Source organism: Acanthochromis polyacanthus, chromosome 21 (assembly GCF_021347895.1).
Source record: "Acanthochromis polyacanthus isolate Apoly-LR-REF ecotype Palm Island chromosome 21, KAUST_Apoly_ChrSc, whole genome shotgun sequence".
NCBI lineage: Eukaryota > Metazoa > Chordata > Actinopteri > Pomacentridae > Acanthochromis > Acanthochromis polyacanthus.
Genome location: NC_067133.1, coordinates 18162413 through 18183583, shown reverse-complemented (window position 1 = coordinate 18183583; position 21171 = coordinate 18162413). Strand labels below are relative to the sequence as shown.

General features: G+C 43.3%; 1 protein-coding gene across 1 annotated transcript in view; it reads left to right on the top strand.

The window, feature by feature from the left end:
- The first annotated feature begins 551 nt into the window (after window positions 1–551).
- pde4a (phosphodiesterase 4A, cAMP-specific) overlaps window positions 552–21171 on the top strand; it is a 43004-nt gene continuing 22384 nt past the window's right edge. The window contains 1 exon segment of the mRNA XM_051941095.1: window positions 552–1832. Within this exon segment, the coding sequence (XP_051797055.1) occupies window positions 1537–1832 (296 nt within the window). The 5' untranslated portion in view covers window positions 552–1536.

The following is a 21171-nucleotide window of genomic DNA, read 5'->3' as shown; positions in this document are numbered from 1 at the left end:
ATTGGCATGAATGTCACTTGTCACACGCTTTCATGCAAAGTGCTTTACTATACCATTAGCTGTGGTGGCCCTGATGGGAATAAGACCTTTTACCCAACAATGTGAGTGGCCTCCACGTCTCCCAGAGCAACTGGATTTTTATTTTTTCCTTTTTCCTTTTGTTGCTTGTCTAAAAATACTACATTTAGTGCAGGAGCGCTGTGAGGAGGACTGGAGGGTTTCAGTGTTGAGCTGGACGTGACATGTACATCTGAAGCTTGGATGGGAAGTCAAAATGACAACTTTGAGCCACAAATAAGTCAAACAAGGGCATTTTAGATGTCTTTCCTGATGTTATTTGCCTCTTGTTTGCCCCAGCTGGCATCATTTGACCAATTTGCTGTTTGTTTTCTGCCAAACAAATGCACATTGAACAGGCATGGGGTAAAAACATAATGGATGAGCGTGCACAAGAGGTTCAGATCCCCCCCTACTGCTGACAAATCACTGAAGAAAACAACCACTCAGCCACCAGAGAGAGAGAGAGAGAGAGAGAGAGAGAGAGAGAGAGAGAGAGAGAGAGAGAGAGAGAGAGAGAGAGAGAGAGAGAGAGAGAGAGGGTTGTGGTGAAGCCAATGTTTGTCGTCGAACTCCAGCAAATATGAGGATGGGAAGATAATGGCCCACACTAACAGGATAACTGAACCACTGCAACTATCAATTTATGTCATTTTATGATGCATTCTGGCTGAAAAAAACAACAAAAACTGAAGCTGAGAGAACCTGGACAGCAAACAACAAAGGATCTTTTCTCCTTTTTTTTTGGACATCCTCTCTTCACATCATCCTGATTTGCTAAAGATGGGTTCCTGAGTCCAGTTTCACAGAAATGACTGGATCCAACATCTCCATGGAGGAATTACTGGAGACTCCCGAGCTGTGTGCGCGCACAGAGATGCCGTAGCTCCCTACATGAAGCGTGACAGATTGAGTACTTTTATGGAAATTGCTTGGAAATTTGAGCTCAGCTGAAAGACGCACGAACAGCAATAATACTCCATAGACACACAGAGGGAGAAAGGAGCCAGCGCCGGCGATCTGTGTGTCTCTGCAATAAGTGGCTGATAAAAAGCAATAAATTCTCTAAAATAAATACAGTCATCCGGCGGTGCGCCATGGGCGATGAGGCGTCAAACTTCAGGAGAAGCAGGAGGACCGGTGTCTCACCACCAAGAGCCAGGACTGCTGAGGATCACGGCAGAACGCTGATTCTGGGATAAACTCCAGCTGATCCCCGCCGAGAACAATGAGATTAACGATCTTTGGATGACTTGTCAGGTTACCACTGTGACAGTTTTTGATGTTCTTCAGAAAACAAGATTCAGATCTGGGCTGTGCTGGACTTGGTCACTTTGATTTGTTTGCTCAGAGATCAAGTGGCAGAAAGAGGGACATGACACGTTTCTGTTTTGTGCTTAAAATAAACGAATACAGCCATATTATTTAATCAATAAGTTGAGAGGAGAAAAAAAAGGGATCTTTAATTTTTTTTGCACTATGATGGAACCACCACCATGTTCGAAGAAGAGCCTGTCCCTGTCGCTCCCGGTTCCCCGGGAAGGACAGGCGACTCTGAAGCCTCCGCAGCATCTTTGGAGACAACCCCGGACCCCGATTAAAATCAAACATCGGGGCTACTCTGACACGGACCGGCATCACCACCGGCACATGGAGCGCTCCGACGCCGTGGATACGAGCGACCGACCGGGACTGAAAAAGTCTCGGATGTCCTGGCCGTCCTCCTTCCACGGGACCACTAACACATCCATCGGAAATTGTGTCGGGAATAAACGGTAGGCGAAGGAGAGGGGTGTTCATTCCAAACGTCCCAATAATAGCCCCTGACAGCCCACAAGGCATATGCGTAAACGGGGGAGGGGTGGGGGCATTTTAATGAGTGCGTAATAACGCAGTGCGCCTGAAGGGTTAACTGATATGAAGCGCTTTCTTTCGGGAGGCGGGACGCGTGGGTTTTCTGTGCCGATGCGTTATGCGTCTTTGGATAGACTGTGTCAGATGGGTATGAGGCGCAAAAAAACCACAAAAAAAAAAAAAAAAAACAGCCCGCCCACTCGAAACGCAGGAGCAAGCATCTGTAAATACCAGGAACATATTTAAGAGCGTCCACATGCTACATGTGGCGGTTGATGAGTAACGCGGCGGCTTTAATGGCACCAAAGGTCTGGTGGGTGCGTTCGTGCGTGCAAGACTGAGATACTGCCACTGTGCGCACTCCAGGCCTTTATCAGCCGCTTCTCAGAGGCTGGCGTGGGGCTCAGTGGGCGTAGGGACTGAAAGTACACTGCTCAAGTACCCCTGCTCTCCAAATCTAATGGTAGATTCTCCAGGCATCTGAGCCCCTGTTGTGGTGAATAGATTCTTTTCTGGTTGTTTTTTAAAAGCCAAATAAGATGTGACAAAGTTATGCAGTGCCACCTAGAACTTGTGTCACGCAGATGGTTTCAGACAGCACTTCCTTAGCACATATGGCTGCTCTCTGATCAGATATGACAGTAAAAAACGCACTGCATTAAAGGAGAGGACACTGACTGACACTGCAGGGGAACACAGCCCAACTGTATGCTACTCTAACTCCACAAGCTAACGACTCTACTAGCTCTTATTTTTTTTAAATTTTTTTTTACTACTAGCTCTTAAATCAAATTACATGATGCATCCTAATCAGGCAGATTAGATTTAAGGCATTTCATTAAGCTAGTCGTGGAATGATACAATTTTGATACGATTACTTTGTCCTTACTCAACAAATGCTGCCATTTATCCTCTTAAGTAGACACAGTGAAAGCAGAGAGGTACTATAACATCCAAGAATGCTGTTCAACATTGTGGTTGGATGGTTGTGTGCGATTTATTTTCTTTTCTCTGAGACACAGACTCTGAGAGAAAGTCGAGGCCTTCGGTGTTGGTTTTCAGTTTGTTCCCTGTTGGCCTTTGAGTGACCTGAAATTCCCAGATGTTCTTGCAAGAGAGAGTGTTAGCTTACATGTTGGACTCTTTCTGACTCCGTTATTATCCCCCCTGAATCTCTCCCAAACATTGATGAAGCCCAAATGTGCTTCAACCACAAGAGGAACACATTCAATAGTTAAATTAACAACACACTCCTCGAGAGTGGGTCTTATGAGGGCTGTCTGGGTTCAGTGTTGTTGTTGGGGTTTTTTTCTTTCACTCCTGTTACTATTTGTTTTCTTTCTTTCGTGTGTGTGGTTTTTTTTTTTTTGAATTGCCACAGACGGCCTTCCCGGCATGCCCCTGGGAGAAGGGCCAACTCCAGCTGACTGGAGGAAGGGCTGATTTGTATTTTAGTCCCCAGGACACGCTCTGAGGCAGTCCAATCTTTAGTGCATTGGGACTGACTCTGCCTGCCCTTCTCCTTCTGTGGGCGGCAAACCATGAGAGGGCAGAGAGAGAGAGAGAGAGAGAGATAATTCGATTCCAACAAGCTCAGTTCTGAGGACACACCAAGCTGGCTCCAACCATGTGTGTGTGGACCTCAGCATATCCATGAGGTGATGTGTGCGATCTGTGAGTGTTTGTGCTACTGGTCAGGAGGGAGGGTGCACGGAGGAATGGAGGCTGGTAGATGAATGTTGTGTGTCATGAGTAGTGGTGAAATGCAGCCTGTATTGCGTGTGTGTGTGTGTGTGTGTGTGTGTGTGTGTGTGTGTGTGTGTGTGTGTGTGTGTGTGTGTGTGTGTGTGTGTGTGGAGGTATTTGTGTGTGGGCTGTGCACAGGTTAGTGTCTGACCTGTAGCCCATATGGTTTGCAATGAGCCTTGTTTCATCTCTTTTCATATCAATGGGAGGCCAGAGGGATTTCCGTTGTGTAGATATTATTTTTATTCTTCTCACATATTACAGCGACTGTAAATTCTGCCTCCTTGCTTATTTCCAGATAATGGACGCTTCCAGCAGATGCCTCGTCTCTTTGCTGCATTTATCAGGCTCTATGAGCATCTATGTTGATGCAGCGGCTCTGTGTTTTTAGCTCAAGGCTAACTCCAGCCAATGGAAAGGCTCCTCCATCCACATCTGCTCTGGTTTTTAGCTTTGCACAAACATGTTTTTGCCATTACAGTCACAAATGTACCCCAATCAAACTCAGTAACTGAGGAACACCAAGCGACTTTGTTGCTCGAGAGCGTAATTGCTCTTTGATTGTTTGGACACTGATTGACCCGGTGGCTGACCTTGGTGTCTCAACGAAGCAGACCGTTCATTTTCAGGTCAGTCGGTCATGACCTCAATGGAAGGTTTCGAAAGATCAATCCGCCTCAGAGCTGCTGGTGAAATTGTTCCAGATGAGGTTTAGAGGAAAAAGAAGAGCTTGTGCTGTGAAACTGTAACTGATACCTTTTGCTTTTGAAAAGGAAGCGCTCCCAACAGTAGCCAGTCAAGGGATGGAGAATATACAGGAGGGATTCTGGGTGTTGTTTTGCATAAGTGTTTGAAGAATCACTGTCTGCAGCTGTTTTCACTTGTCTGTTTCTGTGTCTATGTTGTAGCCTACAAAATGGCAGTCTTAGTGGCAATCAGCTTCCCCCCAAGAGTGTCAGTCTGCCTCCTCTTCACGTCCCCGATGTCTTTTGTTCAACCGTCTTGTCAGTCCTTTTGTCACAGGATGTTAATATGGGCGTATCAGTCATCAGGTCCCATGCCCAATACGCTCTGGGAAGTTCCAACATGAAAATGAATGACTGACACTGAAAGAGTAACATCTCTTCCCGCAATTCTGTTGCTATGGTTACTTGTTTTGTGCATTTGTAGAATAGATTTCATTTACCCAAAAAAGGCAAAGCCTGCAGGCACTTGATGGGCTTGACTGTATAATTTGTCAGTATGTAGCAGATCCCACTGGATGTGCATCATGACTTGTCTGCTCATAAGGTGGAAAAGGGAATATTAATGCACCTAAAGTCTTCAGATAGTTTAATCACAGCACAGGAGCCGCTTTCCTGTTCAGTTCTCTGCAACAATCTCAAACCGAAACCTCGCTCACCCACTACTTCATGCATTCTTTACACCTTTTTTTCCCCCCTCAAGCGAGGCATCCAGGGCTGATTTGTAAGCCGGAGCTGCTCTTTTGCCTGCCTGGTTGGCCGGCTGCCATAATAATTTAGCTCATAATGAGCTACAGCTCCAATTAATTACCACAGCAGCTGTATTTCCTTGTTGATCATACATTTACGTTTCTAACACTCCGGAAACAAAAAGTTTCAGGCAGAGAGCATTCAGGGATTTTCACAACAAATGTGTTTTAATAGTGTTAAGTAATAAACCTCTTATCTCATTGGTGTAGTGGAACCATCTGTTTAAGCTACAGATTGCGCTCCTCTGTGAATACATCATGCCTTCTCGCTACTCTCGGCGCTAATTAGTATCTAGAGGCAGTTCGTGTACTGGAACGGTGCTCACAATCGGTTGGCTCAGGCAGATCCCAGAGACCTCAGGTAGAATCCCTCTGAGATCTTTTAACAATGACACCAAACAGGTGTCTGCTTGAAGGGAACATATACAGCCTTCATCCAAGGCAACTCTTTGTGTTTGTTCTGCACTCATCGCTTTGTCTGACTGCAGACTCTCACAGATACTCAGGACACTGGCAGCCACATTAACACACTCAGTTTGCTTCGTGAATTGACTGGAAACCTTGGCATTCTTGCATTTTAATTAATTTCACACTGAATCTTCTTAAAGTGGTGATACACTAGTCATTTGTTGTTTCTGTGAGTGTGTATGTGTTTTTGACAAGTGTGCTTGGGCAGAGATCCCAGCGAGAAGAAACAAAGTGAAACACGGCATCAAAAATCCAAGTTGCACAACAAGTCCACCTGTTACCCGCCATCATCTCCCAGCTAGTCTGCTTGCAACACTCAGGCCTTTTTCCCTTCATGTCCATTATTTCGCTTTCATGGAACTTTTCTGCCACAGCTTATTACGCAACAGTTTCCTCTCCTCTTTCAAGATGTTCATTGTGGTTGTGATAAGCCTCATGCTGGCCATTTTTATCTCTTCTTATCTAATAACCTTGTTTGAATCAGCCTTTTGTTCATTAAAATGACAGTCTTTGATTGCTGTATTTCTCTCTTTTTGATCCCCTATCCTCTCACTGCTTCATTTCACCTCGGTGTAAATGGGGAGTATTGATTCCATCTCTATTTCTGTTCTCCGCTTTGTCTCTCTATTGTGTGGCCCGTCTCGCTGCTTCCCTGTAGCTTCTGCGATTTTGTCTGATAGTCTTGTTCTTGCTTACAGCGGCATTAAGCACACTATCATAAATCTATCATTTCATCCCACTCCCCCCCCCCTTCCTCGTCCGCTGAGATCATCAGCGGCTCGCAATGTCTCTCCCCCCTAGAAGCCATATCTGAATCTCAAACCTTCACATCCCAGCGGTGAAATAAGCTGCCCACCACTGGCTGTGTGCAATGCATCACCTCTTCATATATTCTCCTCCTTAAATATATTTCATACTGACGTAATCTTTCATTCTTCATGCTCTAGTTTGTTGAAAAAAATCACAGACTTCAGGGGCACAGCAGACACAACCACCTTCATCAAGTGGCTGAAAATCAGCTGCCATGAAAGGAGGAGTTCAAACAGATCTACGCATCAAAGACAAGTCTACTCGGAGGAAAACGCAGTCAGTAATTATGATGTGAGATGAAAATACACACACGTCTCCATAAGACATCCTATGTGAATTTAGTGCCACCTTTTCCTTGGATTTATCTTTTTTATGACACACACACACACAAAAAATAAACTTTACAGTAGTAGTAATTTATTCTGTGAGCCCATCAGCGCAAAGAGGAGCTAAAAGGAAAAACCTTTTTAGTGTAATCAAGTCGCCCACTTCATACCAAAAAAAAGGTCTTCGTTTGGAGAGACTTGGGAGAATTTAAATGTCAAAATGTGCTGTGTGTTCAATTTCAAAATAAGTGGTAGTCTTTCACCTCTCTGCAAATAGCTCAGCTTGTTGGAAAACTGCTACGTGACGCTCCTTCAACGTGAGTAAAGATACTGGGGCTGTGCTGCACCCCGGCAGGCAGGGCAGACCACCGGCACTCAGAAACAGCTGGAGGTCCCCGACGCTGGGATGCCACAGAGGGGGCGACCCTCCTGATCTGTGCTTTCGGCTGTTGCGTTGACACAAATCCGCTTGAACGACCGAGACTGACAGTCCCTCTGTCAGCTGTGTCGGAGCAGAAAGAACAAATAGCGTACACCTGTCGAGCAGAGCACCAAGTCAAGCTAAAACAATGTATGTCAGGGCCAAGAAAGCCCAGTTCAAATGAAGAACTCGCAACAAATCAGAGCCGAGAAAGGATGAAGGCGCGCACCTGGAGGCTACACTTGGCACAGAGACACTTCAAGTACCAGCCAACGTTTTATCTGAGGTATCCCTTCTATATACCTCCTGCTTTCGGAACAGCATTCTTGCCCAAAATTACTGGCCGAGTGTCGGCTTTAGTGGATGATTACTAGAGAGTGGCAGCTCTGTTCAGAGTAGCAGGACAGATGGCATTAATAGTGGCTTATCATGTCATGCTCTAAACTGTGGCCAAGTCCAAGCAAATATGACCAACACTTTGTTCCTTTTCTCTCAGTTTACAGCATAAATCATCCTTGTACACGCTGCCTGTGTATCATTACTATTACTGGCAAATATAGGAAGTGCCTGAGACCAATTCTTACCAATTCCTGGTCCTGCCTCAGCTCCACTGTTACTGTGTGAGCTTGATTGGGAAAATGCTGAAAACAGCCGCGTGTAATATTTGGCTGCTATAAAAACAATAGCAGCATGAGAGCTTGTTAAATGTGCCATTGAATATTTTATAGTGTGATCATTTAGAAAGCAGGAAAACAAGTCAGCCAGCAAGCACAACAAATAGTCCTTGAGCTGTCCTTGTATGTGGCGAGGAAAGGATTCTGATATCTTAAAGAGACAATAGTATGAAAATGTGTCATTACAAGTAAAAAATCCTGCAAAGTCTGAAATGGGAGAATGACTCCTGTTCGTGCAAATAGTCTCACAAATGATTTTATTGATGCTGTTGTCGCTGGTCAATGTGGAGGTCATTTTTGCAATTTTGATATATTTGGTAGGTTGATCTATACCAGAGTATTTTATGGTAAAATCTGAATTTGTAACTTTACCTGCCAAACAAGTGTAGGAGGAACACAAAGCGATAATATTTCCCACAGAAATGTAGAGCTACTTAAAATGGGAAAACACATCTACCTTGAAAGTGTTCTTAAGAGCAACGTTAGAAGAAATGTTACCACAGCGTGTTAATGCTCAAGAACCATCATGCAGGCATCAAAAAGACTTCTGTTTTAGCTTTATTACAGAGCAGTTATGAGAGGATTCTCAGAGAACATTCCTTCAGCTGATAGACAAATATGTCCTAAATCGGAGATTCCTTAAATATTTTTCATTTAACTGAATATTTTCCAAAATGTGCAACAACATGAGGGCCATACTGAAGTGCTTTATTCCCTGTTAAAGTCCTACTACACTCCTAAAAAATCATCCCTGTGGGTCAAAATCAGATTTTTATAAAAGAATCCCTTATTATCTTTAAATGGTTTTGATATATCTCCACACTGTTGATACCTTCTATCTATAAATTCATGCCTCTCTTGCTGCTGTTCACTGCAGCTCAAGCACACCAGCTACAGCTCTGCTAAACCGCTGTAAAACTACTCTGCACTAATCAACAGGAAGTTCCAGAAACTGATTTTGACAAAGAATAATGAGACATGCAACCTTGCAAGTATTGGTTCCTTGGGTATAACACCCTTGAATCCATGCTTTTGTCACCATCATTGGTACACTGCTGTTTTAAGATGGAAATGCTAAGCCATGGCATTGATTATTTACTTCCTTCATGAGGTGTCCTCTAGCATATTAAAAAAACACCACATGGACACAGTAACAAGGCAAAAAACATTCGATTGTGACTGGAAGGGTCTTTAAAATGTAACAGTGCAGCGTAAGATACATGCATCCACATTACATTTAATATATGGATCCACTTTATATTACTGTATGTGGCAATGCCAGCTGGGCTTTGTGCTTTGAGACACACTGCACATGTTGCTTCCTGTCTTGATAAAGCCATTTTTTATTGCTACTAAAACAGAATGATTCTGGAACCCATGAAAATAAAACAGATGCAATAGGTTTGTGTGAGGAATATCTATATAAAAAAACATCGGCAATCTGTGCAGGTGCAACAAGGTTTGTGGGAACACTTGAGAATTTTACATAATGCATGAAGCGGCTGATGATTTATAGCTGACTGAAGGTGTGGAAGGCTGATGCACACCTCACATTCTGCTGTTAGGGGGGGAAAAAAGCCGCCGTTCCACCTCCTGACCTCTGCAAGATCAAGTGTGAGCATAACCTGTCCTGTCAGAGCGTTTCTTGAAGGTCATGTTCATGTTCACACATTAAAAAGCTACGTTCAGGCTGTTGGGGGATAGAGAGGGAACAAAAACATGGCTGTAGGGTTCAGGGTGGTATTTTTATTAGATGCTACTTTTCAGTTTGAGTTCGAGACGTTTTCAAGATTGCATTTTTTTGATTTCTTGATCAAGGTCCACGCAGTTTTTTTAAATAACTCCCTCCATTATACAGTATATCCTCACTGGATTGGATTTTCTAAAGATGCTGACAGAGGATGGGGGGTGTATTTTACCCCCAACAAACACAAAGTAATTAACACCAGTGAGGCCTGAGTCCAAATTCTCTCTCGTTTTCTTGCCAGCCCTCTCTCAGTCTCTCTCTCTCTCTCTCTCTCTCTCATTTCTGTTGTGTGTTTGTTTGTGTATGGAGGACTTATTGTGTGATTACTTGTGTGGATTGGGGTTTTATTGTGAGAGATTTCCCTCTCTTCTCGCTCCATGCAGCTTTTCTACCCCTGAGCTTTTCATTTTTGTTGTTGGCCTTTTTTTAGAAAGAACTTGAAAGGTTTCTGGTGCAATCCACAGCATTGACCGTGCCCGGTGAAAGTTTCAGAGTGTCCCTGAGCAAGGGTGCCCAATCCTCCCAAATGTTTGCATCAGCAAAGTCTGAAACCACGGACAGGAAATTAGCTAAAATCAGCTGAATCCAACCAGTGAAATATCTTGACTGAATTGCGGTAGCAGCAGAGGAAGAGGGTGCTCCCGTGGCCAAAGATGCTGCCTGCTTTAACCCTCTGAACTTCAGGCGGTTTCTGTTTTTTGTTTGTTTGATCCAGTTCCATTTTTACTCACTGTGAGCTCATTTGTTACTACAACATAAAGTCCTGCATCTTTGTGGAAACAGCACAACTAAGGCGAAAAATAGCGAGAACTCAAAAACGTCTTTTATGCAGTAGGATTTAGTTAATGCCAGAAATCATAAAAAGGAATCAGTTTTCCAGGTGTAACCAGATGTTATCAGTACTGGGAAAAAAATGACTATTTGCAATAGATATTTTACTGGTTACGTTTTAAACTTGCTCCTCTTTGCTCTGTGTAAACACACTCTGCACTTTAATCAAAAATTCTGAATTTTCGTCACCAGATTGTTGGTCGCGGCGGAGTCACAAATGCACTGATGAGAGCAAAATTTTATTTAATTAATTTATTTTAAAAACAAAATCTGCTTAGTCTGTGTTGATTTTGGTAGATTTTAAACATGTAGGTAAAATTAAAATAATGATTAAATATTCAAATTTTAAGCTCAGATTTGGTCACTCATGATTAGTTCAGTAGAAATATGTATCCTGAAAAACGGTATCATTTTGGCATTTTTTCAAAAGATAGCATGCTTTTTGATGGGTTTTGGGGTTCAGATAACCCCTGAGCCAAGTCCTTTGTAATATGTCATTTACTGTAAATAAATATGAACAAACTCTCACTGCTCATCTTGGCAGTACCTGATTCTTTCTAAGTGCAGGATTACCAAAAAAAAAAAAAAAAGAGCATGAAGGTGGAGCTGAGGTAGTTGATGTAAATGCTTCTGGATTATAGAGTATCTTATCACAGCACCCAGCTGTCACTTAAAGCAGAAATACATTTAATTATGCATAACTTTAAGCCTTCATACAATTTAAATGTGCAAGTTATATATTAAATGAACTGCTGTACAGTCGTCATAACTGTCGAAATTGTCAATAGAGACCAAAGTGCTTGTTGTAAGAGGCCGTAAACATGTTTATTTCTGCTGTTAAGCTGGGCATTTTAACATGGAGGTCTACAGGGAAATGACTCGCTTTTAGAACCAGCCTCAGGTGGCCACTCAAGGAACTGCAGCTTTTAGCACTTCCGCAATGGCTCCATTTTTCAGCCCTGGAGGTTGCTGCTTGTATCAAACAGGTGGGACGAGAGAAGCCGACACCAGGGAAAAGGTGTGAAAATAAGGAGAGTGGAAATGTGACAACAAGGAAGTGTGCAAGTGTCTGGAGAATAAAGGATGTTCTGTCTCCTCAGATCATTGGTAGCCGTGTATTTTGTGGCATCAGATTTGATGCAAGACCCGTCTGCGATTGGTTTTGCCCCTTGCCACTCACGGGCACATCTGCACAAGCCAGTGATGTTGTGTATGTGGATACCAGCCTTCCTCTCTCCCAGGGTGCTATAAATAGGGGGAGAGGAGCCTCGGGCACTCAGTGTAATGAGATTAAACCAAACCAGCCTCAGCTCCCAGTGTTTTATTGAGCTTTATTTCAGTTCTCATTCTGCATTTCAATATGTATAAGCAAGATATTGAATGTGGCGGCTTCTGCGTGCTCGACCAGAGTCCATACAAGAGCATTTGGCTGTGCATCAGAATATATAGTGTTTGGCGGAAACAGCAAGAGCGAGAGATAATGTGAAAGACTTGTGTATGTGTGTAATGTCCTCATTCTGCGCCCTGCAGGGCATGGCACATATCCTAAAGATGTGTTCATCATGATGGTAAAGTGTTTGTCACCATAACGCTCGACTGTCACGAAGCTTCAACCACTGACTTGAAATCATCACGAAGTCCCCACTTTGCTGTCTGACTTTTCCCCAGCAGTTTCCATATTGTGCATGTGAGGCATGTCGGCCACTGCCAGTGGAAAAGTGATAGTTAACCACAGTGCATCGCTTTTGTCGAATCCTGATTTGTGAAAGGCAGACAGAAAGCCACACTGGCAGAGCTATTGTGGCTGAAAGTCTGTGTGTGCGAGCATGTGCTTTTGTGAATGCTTTTTTATGAGACGGAAAGTGTCTGGGGACATGCAGAGTGGGAGACATCCATTCTGTTTGGACATACTGCCGATTCTCACAGCCCATATTCCCCAACTCTGACGTTGTGGAACGGTCTGCTAGACTCTGACTGCTTTTTCTACCAAGCCGCTCAGGCCTCATTACCCGATCACAGCTTCTTCCACCATCATTTTGCCATCAGTTAGGGAGCACTTGGCTCCCCAGGTTCACTCGATTCTCTGCTGCTGATAAATATACGTTACACATCTCCTGCTCTTGTTCCCATTAGCAGGGAATGTGGCACTACGAACATCATGTGCCCCTCTAAAAACTCATCATGAGGACACTTTCATCAGTAGCTAAAATGAAAGAGACAGGAAAAATGAAGAGAGTGAAAAAAAGACAAGAGCAATACTAAAGTCATTTATAACAGAGGTAAACCCAGTAGTGCGCAAAATTCATCCATCTTTTACAGTTTTGGTTTTTGTCTTTTACTTTTTATTTGGCATTGTCAGTGCATCTATGTCCAGATTTAGACGACAGAGCTTCTAGATGAAACGTTATTGATTTTGCCATTCCACAATATATTGCTAAATCTTACATAAGCACCCGCAAATCACCACAAATCCCTGATCTGATGCGGAGAACACACACAAGATATTTATTTTATGCTCTTTAATATCGTATTGCCACAAAGTCAAACCAGCCCAGACAGCGCTTCAATGTCAAGTCATGCACGTCTAAGAGAATCAAGGTGGTGAAAAACTGTACAGCCTCAAAATCAAAGCGCCTGATTAGTAACTGTAACTGTTATTATATTAATGCGTTAAATCAGGCTGTTCGTGATGTTTCGTCAAAAAGATTTTTCATTAAATGTGATCATTTTCAGAATGCCGTTGCACTTTCTTGCACTGAAACAAAGGGGGACATTTGGAGCTGTTACTCATAGGTTATTATGCTATTATTTTACTGGTCTGGCTCACTTGAGATCAAATTGGGGTGTATGTGGCCCCTGAACTAAAATGAGTTTGACAAGCATCACCTTAAACGCTGATGGACAGCACTTTTGGTCACTTCTTGCTGCTGCAGTGTGACAAGTGAGGCAGATACTGAAAAGTTCGAGCTTCTGGCACGACGTGATGCGAGGAGAAAAAAATTGGAGGGTGCATTTGAGTTGGGGAATGCAAAATTTTTGTGCTTAAAAAAAAACAGGAGAAAACGAGGGACAAGAGGGCAGTGAATGACATGAGAACAAAAATGACAGACAGACTGAATCATCAGACGAGCATTCACTGCCTCGCTGCAAGGCAATGGCCCTGAGGCAGTTTCACAACAAATGAATCCTCACAGATACGACTGCCTTCTCCTCACTAATGATATCTAACTGCAATCTGGCATAATCATTTTCTTATTGTTCTCTCACTAACATGATTTTCCCTATTATTAATATTACAGCACTATAATCAGGGTACAGTTTTTCTAATTGTCCGCGTTAGATTTATGATATCTGGCATGTAATTTACGTTAATGTAAAACACTCAGCTTGTGATTGAGAGATTGTTAATCTTTTTAGGGAACAATCCTGAAAAATATACATTAATTGAATACATTTATAGCGAACATTGTCACAAAAAGATTACATTAAGACTGTATTTTTAATTATTTGATGCATAATGTTTTGCTTTAAGGATTCACACTTAAGTTTCGACTGCAATATTTCAACATCTACAAGACGGATTGTTGTGAAATTTTGCGAGGAGGGCTGCGGTCCCCTGAGGATGAATTCCCCAGGCTTTGGGGATCCCCTGATATTCTGTCTAGCATCACCATGCAGTTGCATTTCAGAGTGAAATATCTTGACTTTGGAACACAGAGGATGCAGTGGAATAATTTTGATCCCCTAATTTTTCATCTTTTTAGGACCAGTGAGGTCAGAATTCCAGCTTGTCCAAATACATTTGTGACTAAATACCTGCAAAAGGTATAACGCTCTCATCTAGTCCCAGCTGTACTGTATACAGAGCGCTCGTTTCCCAGTGTTTGACATGTTCTCCACCAGGGATCAACTGATGTTGGTTTTTCTTAATACCCATGCCAATTATTGGAAATTAAGAAAGGCTGATAACTGATATTTGGAGCCGGTATACATTAAATGAGCTGTTGTAACATCATGTCATAACTAGGCTTCTTCGTTACTATAGGTGACTATAGCGGAGTGTGTCAAAGAGAAATGATTAAATTAGAACGTTATTTCTCTATTTATGTGGAAACAACTGAGATTAATCAGTTTGTTATAGAAGAGCAGCTAAGTCAACTGTTCTTCTGTATTTCCTTAATCTTTCACTGTTCTATCACTTTCATTGTCCACTCTATTGCAGGGTTGTCTATAGCCACTGTGAGAGTAGATCATTTCCTGGTTTGTGGCAACAGCTTGTGTTTGTTGTTCAGTTTTTTTCTGCCTGAGAAACATTTCTGAAACCACAGGGTGACTCTACAGACAGAGAAAGGTGAATGCAGTAGACCTGAAGTAGCACTTTCAATTCATTAATAAACGGTCAATAAAAACATAGATAATCTAAAAAATGGCAAACACTGAACATGATGATAATCTGTTTATCCTTACTCTGCACGTGGGGTCTAGTGACATGGAAACAGATGCCGATACGATTCATCAAGCAGTCCTATCACTGTCACTTAGAACTGACGTACACCCATTAGTCACAACATAAAAACCAGTGACAGATGAAGTGAATACCACTGATCAGTCCTTTACAATGCTGGGAAACCTTTGGTGCTGGCATTCATGTGGACTTTGACACATACCACTCATCTATACATTGTTGTAAACCAAGCAAATTCATGAAACAGCTTGAGGAACACGACTAAGAGCGCAAAGCACTGGGGCCTACTGTCCTTGACCCATGGGTCAGAGCTGTATAGGCAGCACAAGGGAGACCTTCACAACCAAGGGCGTCAGTTTGTTTTTAAAAGTGGGGGGGATGGAGACCACAGCCATTGTCAGATGGAAATGCACACCCTGGGTGGCGTGCTGGGTAATCGGGAACACCGGGGATATCCCCGGTGGGCCGCTTTATTGTTGGGCCACTCCAGTCATAAAATAATAATAATAATAATAATAATAATAATAATAATAATACTTTAAATCATGGGTCTCAAACTCGCGGGCCAACTGCGGCCTGTGGGACGATATTTTGTGGCCCTCTACTTGAGATCAAAGTTTAGCATTGGTGCGGCACGCCTGCTTTTCTCATATGCTTCCGTGTCCTTGGTAAGACAGCACTTTGAGAAAATGTTGAAGAACGATGGAAAAATGCCACAAGTTGGACTCGAACTCACAACCACCACACCAAAGGTGGAGGCTCAACCTGTTGAGCTATCAGTATATGCAGGTAGAGGGGTCTGTGGGCCGCTATAGTACTAATTCTCCCAGGCCGAAATTTTCGCCTCTGGTCAGAGCTTCCACTTGGCACGGGCGCAAATTTAGCATCTGCACGTTTTTTTTTAACCTCACGAAGGTGTGCTGCATGTCTGTGCAACTCTCGGCCGAGTGCGGATGGTGCGTTCAGGAGCGTCGGAATTTTCTATACTGCAAGAAAATAACTGGGTTTACAACGGCTTACATGTGAAGAATTTGAATGTGTTGGAGACAAAATGATCCCTGACAAAAAGTGGGGGGGACACATCCCCACCGTCCCCCCCTAAACTGACGCCTATGTTCACAACAACAGGCCAGTGGCATAAATATTGTTGTTGAACTGAACCAGACATTTTATTAATTTTTTTTGCAAGGCCTTTGATTATATACGTTTCATATACACTACCATTTGTTCCAAGTTTGAGGTCACTTGGAAATGTTCCTATTTTTGAAAGAAAAGCAGGTTTTTTTCAATGAAGATAACATCAACTTAATCAGAAATACAGTCTAGACATTGTTAATGTGGTAAATGACTATTCTAGCTGGAAACGGCTGATGTTCAATGGAATATCTCCATAGGAGTACAGAGGAACATTTCCACCAACCATCACTCCTGTGTTCTAATGCTACATTGTGTTAGCTAATGGTGTTGAAAAGCGAATTGATGATTAGAAAACCCTTGTGCAGTTATGTTAGCACATGAAAAAAGTGTGAGTTTTTATGGAAAACATAAAATTGCCTGGGTGACCCCAAACTTTTGAACAGTAGTGTATGTTTTATTAAAAGACAGCCTATCAACAATCAATTTTCAGTGTTGATAGGCTGTTAATCGTGATGTGTAACCAATCAGTCAGTGCTGTGGGCGGAACATTGCTCAAGGCCACACAGTAACTACAGAGAGGCAGAGGGGGCAGCATCACAGCAACAGCAGTCTGACTCACCACATGTGGATTGTGGGTAAAAGCCTGCCTGCTACCACACTGAAAAGTTTCATTGAAGATATGGATCATGCAGGAAAGCAAACATGCAAGTTTCTTAGTTGTTTTATCAAATTAGCTGATTCACTGACAGTTTTTGCCCTCTTGCAGGAAAATGTGACACCAAAAACTATTTTCAGTGTTTCGAGGGGACATGGTTGCTGCATTCTTCACTTAACTGTTTAAGGAAACACAAACAATTCATTATAGCAGGCCAATAGCGTAATGGTCTGAGAGCGAACATCTTTTAAATGTACTGACTTGATTGGGAATTGGTTAAAAAAAGATTCTATAAATCAGAAAAATGTTAAATATTGTATCTGATAATAATCAATTAGCCTTTACGCTGCACTCTAATATAAGGTGGTGAATGTAAAAGACAGGAAAATGCATAGTTGCAAGACATCAGCATGCTGCTATTGTCATCATGAGCATTTCACCTTTGTAAAATCCATGTTTATTTCAAAGCGTCGCCTTATAGAGCTGACAGCACGACTGTAGACTCTTAATGTCGGTCTGTATATTAAAAATGGACAGTGAAAGGTGTCACATAATGAGAAAATTATCATCCTCCCCTGAAGCTCTCCTCAAGTCTACAGGGAGCAAAACCATCTTTCAGCTCAATATTTTCTAGCCCACAACTTTTTGGTTGGCTCTTAATGCTCTCCGTCTGTACGCAACCTTCCCAGCAACAAACTGCAGACAGACAAAGATAGCAACTGGCTTTTGAACACAGTGCAGCATTTAGCAGCTTAAGAGCCAAATAATTCCCTCAGGGGTTATTGGAGAACATAATAGAGCTGAAAGGAGAGCCAATATCGGACATGCTAACGGCTAACACAGCATTAAAAGTGTAAATATGTCAGTGTTGTGTTCACAGCTTGTCTTTGCTGGCTCCAAGTAAACTCAGTTACCGTAGTTAAATTGAAAACACTTTATAAAGACGTGGGGTGTGATGGAAAGGTGTGATTTCTCTTGACGGCATTTTATGGAGAAAAAAAGAAAAAGCAGTTGCTTATGGCAGTACCACAAGGAACAAACAAGCGGGAAGGAATTCATTGGGGTGCTCGCTTTTGTTCAGCCACGCCGCAAAATGCATTAAAGGACAGTCAGGAGCATCGAGCTAAATGGACCGTTTCACTGTGTGTTCAAATCAACCTTGCACGCTTTCTCACTCAGCTGCATGCTGCCCAAGCATTTGTTTTTTACACCACATTATATCAGTAATTATCTATCATTTCAGGGTAACAGGCAGCCAACCGTCTTTGTGCTGGGGAATATGTATGACGAATTGGATGCCAAGACTGCTTATTAGTCCGCAGTTCATTTTAAGATTTGATTCAACATGACAGATGAATTTGAAAATTAAGAGAAATGGTATGGAGATTTATTCTCCATAGATAGATAGATAAACTCTAACATTAGCCAAGAGTGGCAGACTGAGTGAAAAGACAGATGGAGGAAAAGATGGAGGAAAAGATAGTGAGATGGTGAGGAGGAACACAGCCACAGTGACACAAAGGTAGCTCTGGATGACTCACACTTCTGTTTTCTCTCTTTCTCTCTGTCTCTCTCTCTCTTCATCGCTCTCCAGTCTGGATTAAAATAAAAGAGGCCCAGCAGCCCCAGCCTGCAGAGAGGGAGTTACGCGCTCCATCTCGGAGATAGGGTGATGCGCTAAAAATACCGCTCCTTGTGTGGGTTTGCTGGGGAGGGAGGTGGTGGTGATGGTGGTGGTGGGGGGGCAACAGCATGGGGAGGGAGGTTTATGGATTTGGTGGTATAGTAGAGATGCCAGCACTATCGCTACTTTCCACAGTCCAGCGCTATCGCATATCCAGCTTCTTTTCCCATCATCTTTTCGCTCCACAATCTGCACTAATTGGTTTTTTTTTTGTAAGAGCCACTTTCTAGGAATGCCGGTCAGTGCAATTAAAATGTAGTTCATTACGCCAAATTCAGCTAGCTACGGCTTTTATCTTGTTTGACCCCCCGTTTATTCTTTCCACAACACCCCCGTCGCCCCCTTTCTGCTCTCGTCTCCTCTCTGAGAAACTCCATTAAACATCAAAAGCAAATCAATTCCGTTCTATTGCTCTCGCCGCTGTGGACTGCTTGCTCTTCCCGCCGAGGAGTTCCGTCTCTCGGCTCCTAATTTTCTGGATGCGAGTGGCAAGGAACTAAACTATTGAACACATCCCTCCATCTGTCATCTCTCAGAATGTTTCTTCTGTGTCAGCTGATCCATCAACAACAGCAGAGAGGCGGAGAAATGCAGCGGAGTTTTCATACCTGCAAGGTGCTTCCTCAGTGGAACAATGCTCATTAAATGAACCGTTTCTTGGGGTTTCTGGCCCCCACTGCCCAGATATTGGGGACTTGCCGGTTGCAAAAAGAAAAAAGACTTTTGGGAGTCACGATTCTTAAATACTTACCTTTTACACTCAACGGCCTCTGGGAGGGCAGCAGGGATTTACATATAAAAGGGAAGGGATCTCTGTGGAGCATGAGGAGTGAAGAAAGGAGGGAGTTTCTGCTGCAGCTGAGTGTAAATAAATCTGTTGTAATTAATCATTTTGCATAGACAAGAAATGAGAAAGAGGGTTGTACAGTGGTGTACTGGTTAGCACTTTCGCCTTGCAGCAAGAAGATCCCTGGTTCAAATCCCAGCCTGGGCCTGGGATCTTTCTCCATGGATTTTGCATGTTCTCCCTGTGCATGCGTGGGTTTTCTCCGGGCACTCTGGCTTCCTCCCACAGTCCAAAAATATGCTGAGGTTAATTGATTACTCTAAATTGTCCGTAGGTGTGAGTGTGATTGTCTGTCTGTGTATGTAGCAATGCGACAGACTGGCGACCTGTCCAAGGTGTCCCCTGCCTTCGCTCGAGTCAGCTGGGATAGGCTCCAGCCACCCCCACGACCCTAATGAGGATGGATGGATGAAAGAATGATGAAGATACTCAGGGGCTTCTGAATGAAGGACACAAAAGAAAGAAAACTCACCCAACTATTCCGTTACGCTCTGATGGCCCTGCTGACAGCGAGCGCACTTTTCAAACTTCAAGCTTTAAGCACTTTTGAGGGTCTTTCGTGCGACCACTTCTGGCTTCTTGCACATAAAGTTCTCCAAACTTTAGAACACTCCAGCAGGAAAAATAATTCTGAACATACACACAAGTGAAGCGTTGAATTCATCCCCAAATTGTCAAATAACGTTAACTGTCCTTGTAGTTCGTCTGACCTCAGTTCAACTGAGCACGTTTCACTTCCTGAAGACAGACTGAAAAACGGCCGCAAAACAAGCAAGAAGTGGAGATGCTGCGGTACAGGCTTTACAACCATTTATTAATTTTTGACTAGCTGAATTACTTTCTGAAGACTGAAATATGGGGATTGCTTGTGTTGTACAGTAGAAAGGCTCCACTGTTTATTCATTATTAATGTCAACTGCTTGGTATTAAAGCACAGAGGCACTATTTTGACCTCATAGTGAGAGTTGCAAATCAAATTCAGTGTGTGCACTAAGTGAACTAAACAGAGCTGAAAGTCGAGCAGCCCGTGAAGCAGTCGGTGACGGAACGAGTCGCTCTCCACCTTGGGAGAGACTCCTGCCAGTTTTGAGGAGTTCGGAGATCTGCTGATGTGAAGTGACGGACGCCTCGGGTGGGTTTTACAGAACACAGAGTGTAAGATGATCCTCAGGGCAGAAGAGCCCGAATTCCTCAGGTGAAAGCAAACACTGTGCTGAGAGCTACCTGTGTGAACCGCTGATTCCTTGTACAGTGCACTGATAGATTAAGAGGGCTGAGTGTGGCCGTCCTTTTCTCTGTGTGGAGGGCCTGTTGCTGTGCAGAATAAAGGCTGATTATCCTGTGTAGTGTAGCCCATAAAATAAATCCCTTTCCTGTGGCTTTTGCCAGGTGTATGATTGCGGCCAATCCCTCCGGGTTCTTCCTGAAATGCATGTGTTTTGCACTTTCGGAGGCCGCAGCCGGCTCTGTGTTTCAGGCTGCCTGGAGCCGAGGTTGGTGATCCCGTGGGCAGGATAATCTGCTGTAATCTCCGGCTCTGTGATCTGACCACAGCACAGGAGGAGAGCTGGACGGGTGGGAGCGGCTATGGATGGAGGGGACAGCTGTGGGGAGAACAGGGGAGGGGTAGGGCCGAGTAGGATCAGGGCCGCTGTAAAAACCCCATTTATGCTTGAAAATATACATTGTCACACATTTACATGCAGTGTTAAACAAACAAGCAGAAAATTGATACAAAGCTCAAAATGGCAAGAGAGATGCAGTTACACTGAGGTTTCTTATCAGATTTACTTCCCAGTTTATTATCTGCAATGATGGACATCTGCTCATTAGCATAGTTGCTTTTGACCCTCATTCCGTCCAGTATTAGAAGAGACATGTGGATCTGACTGCAGCTCCGGTTACTTATAAAGTGAGTGTGGGGGTAGGGGCTGAAGTGGATTAGAATTTTCATCGG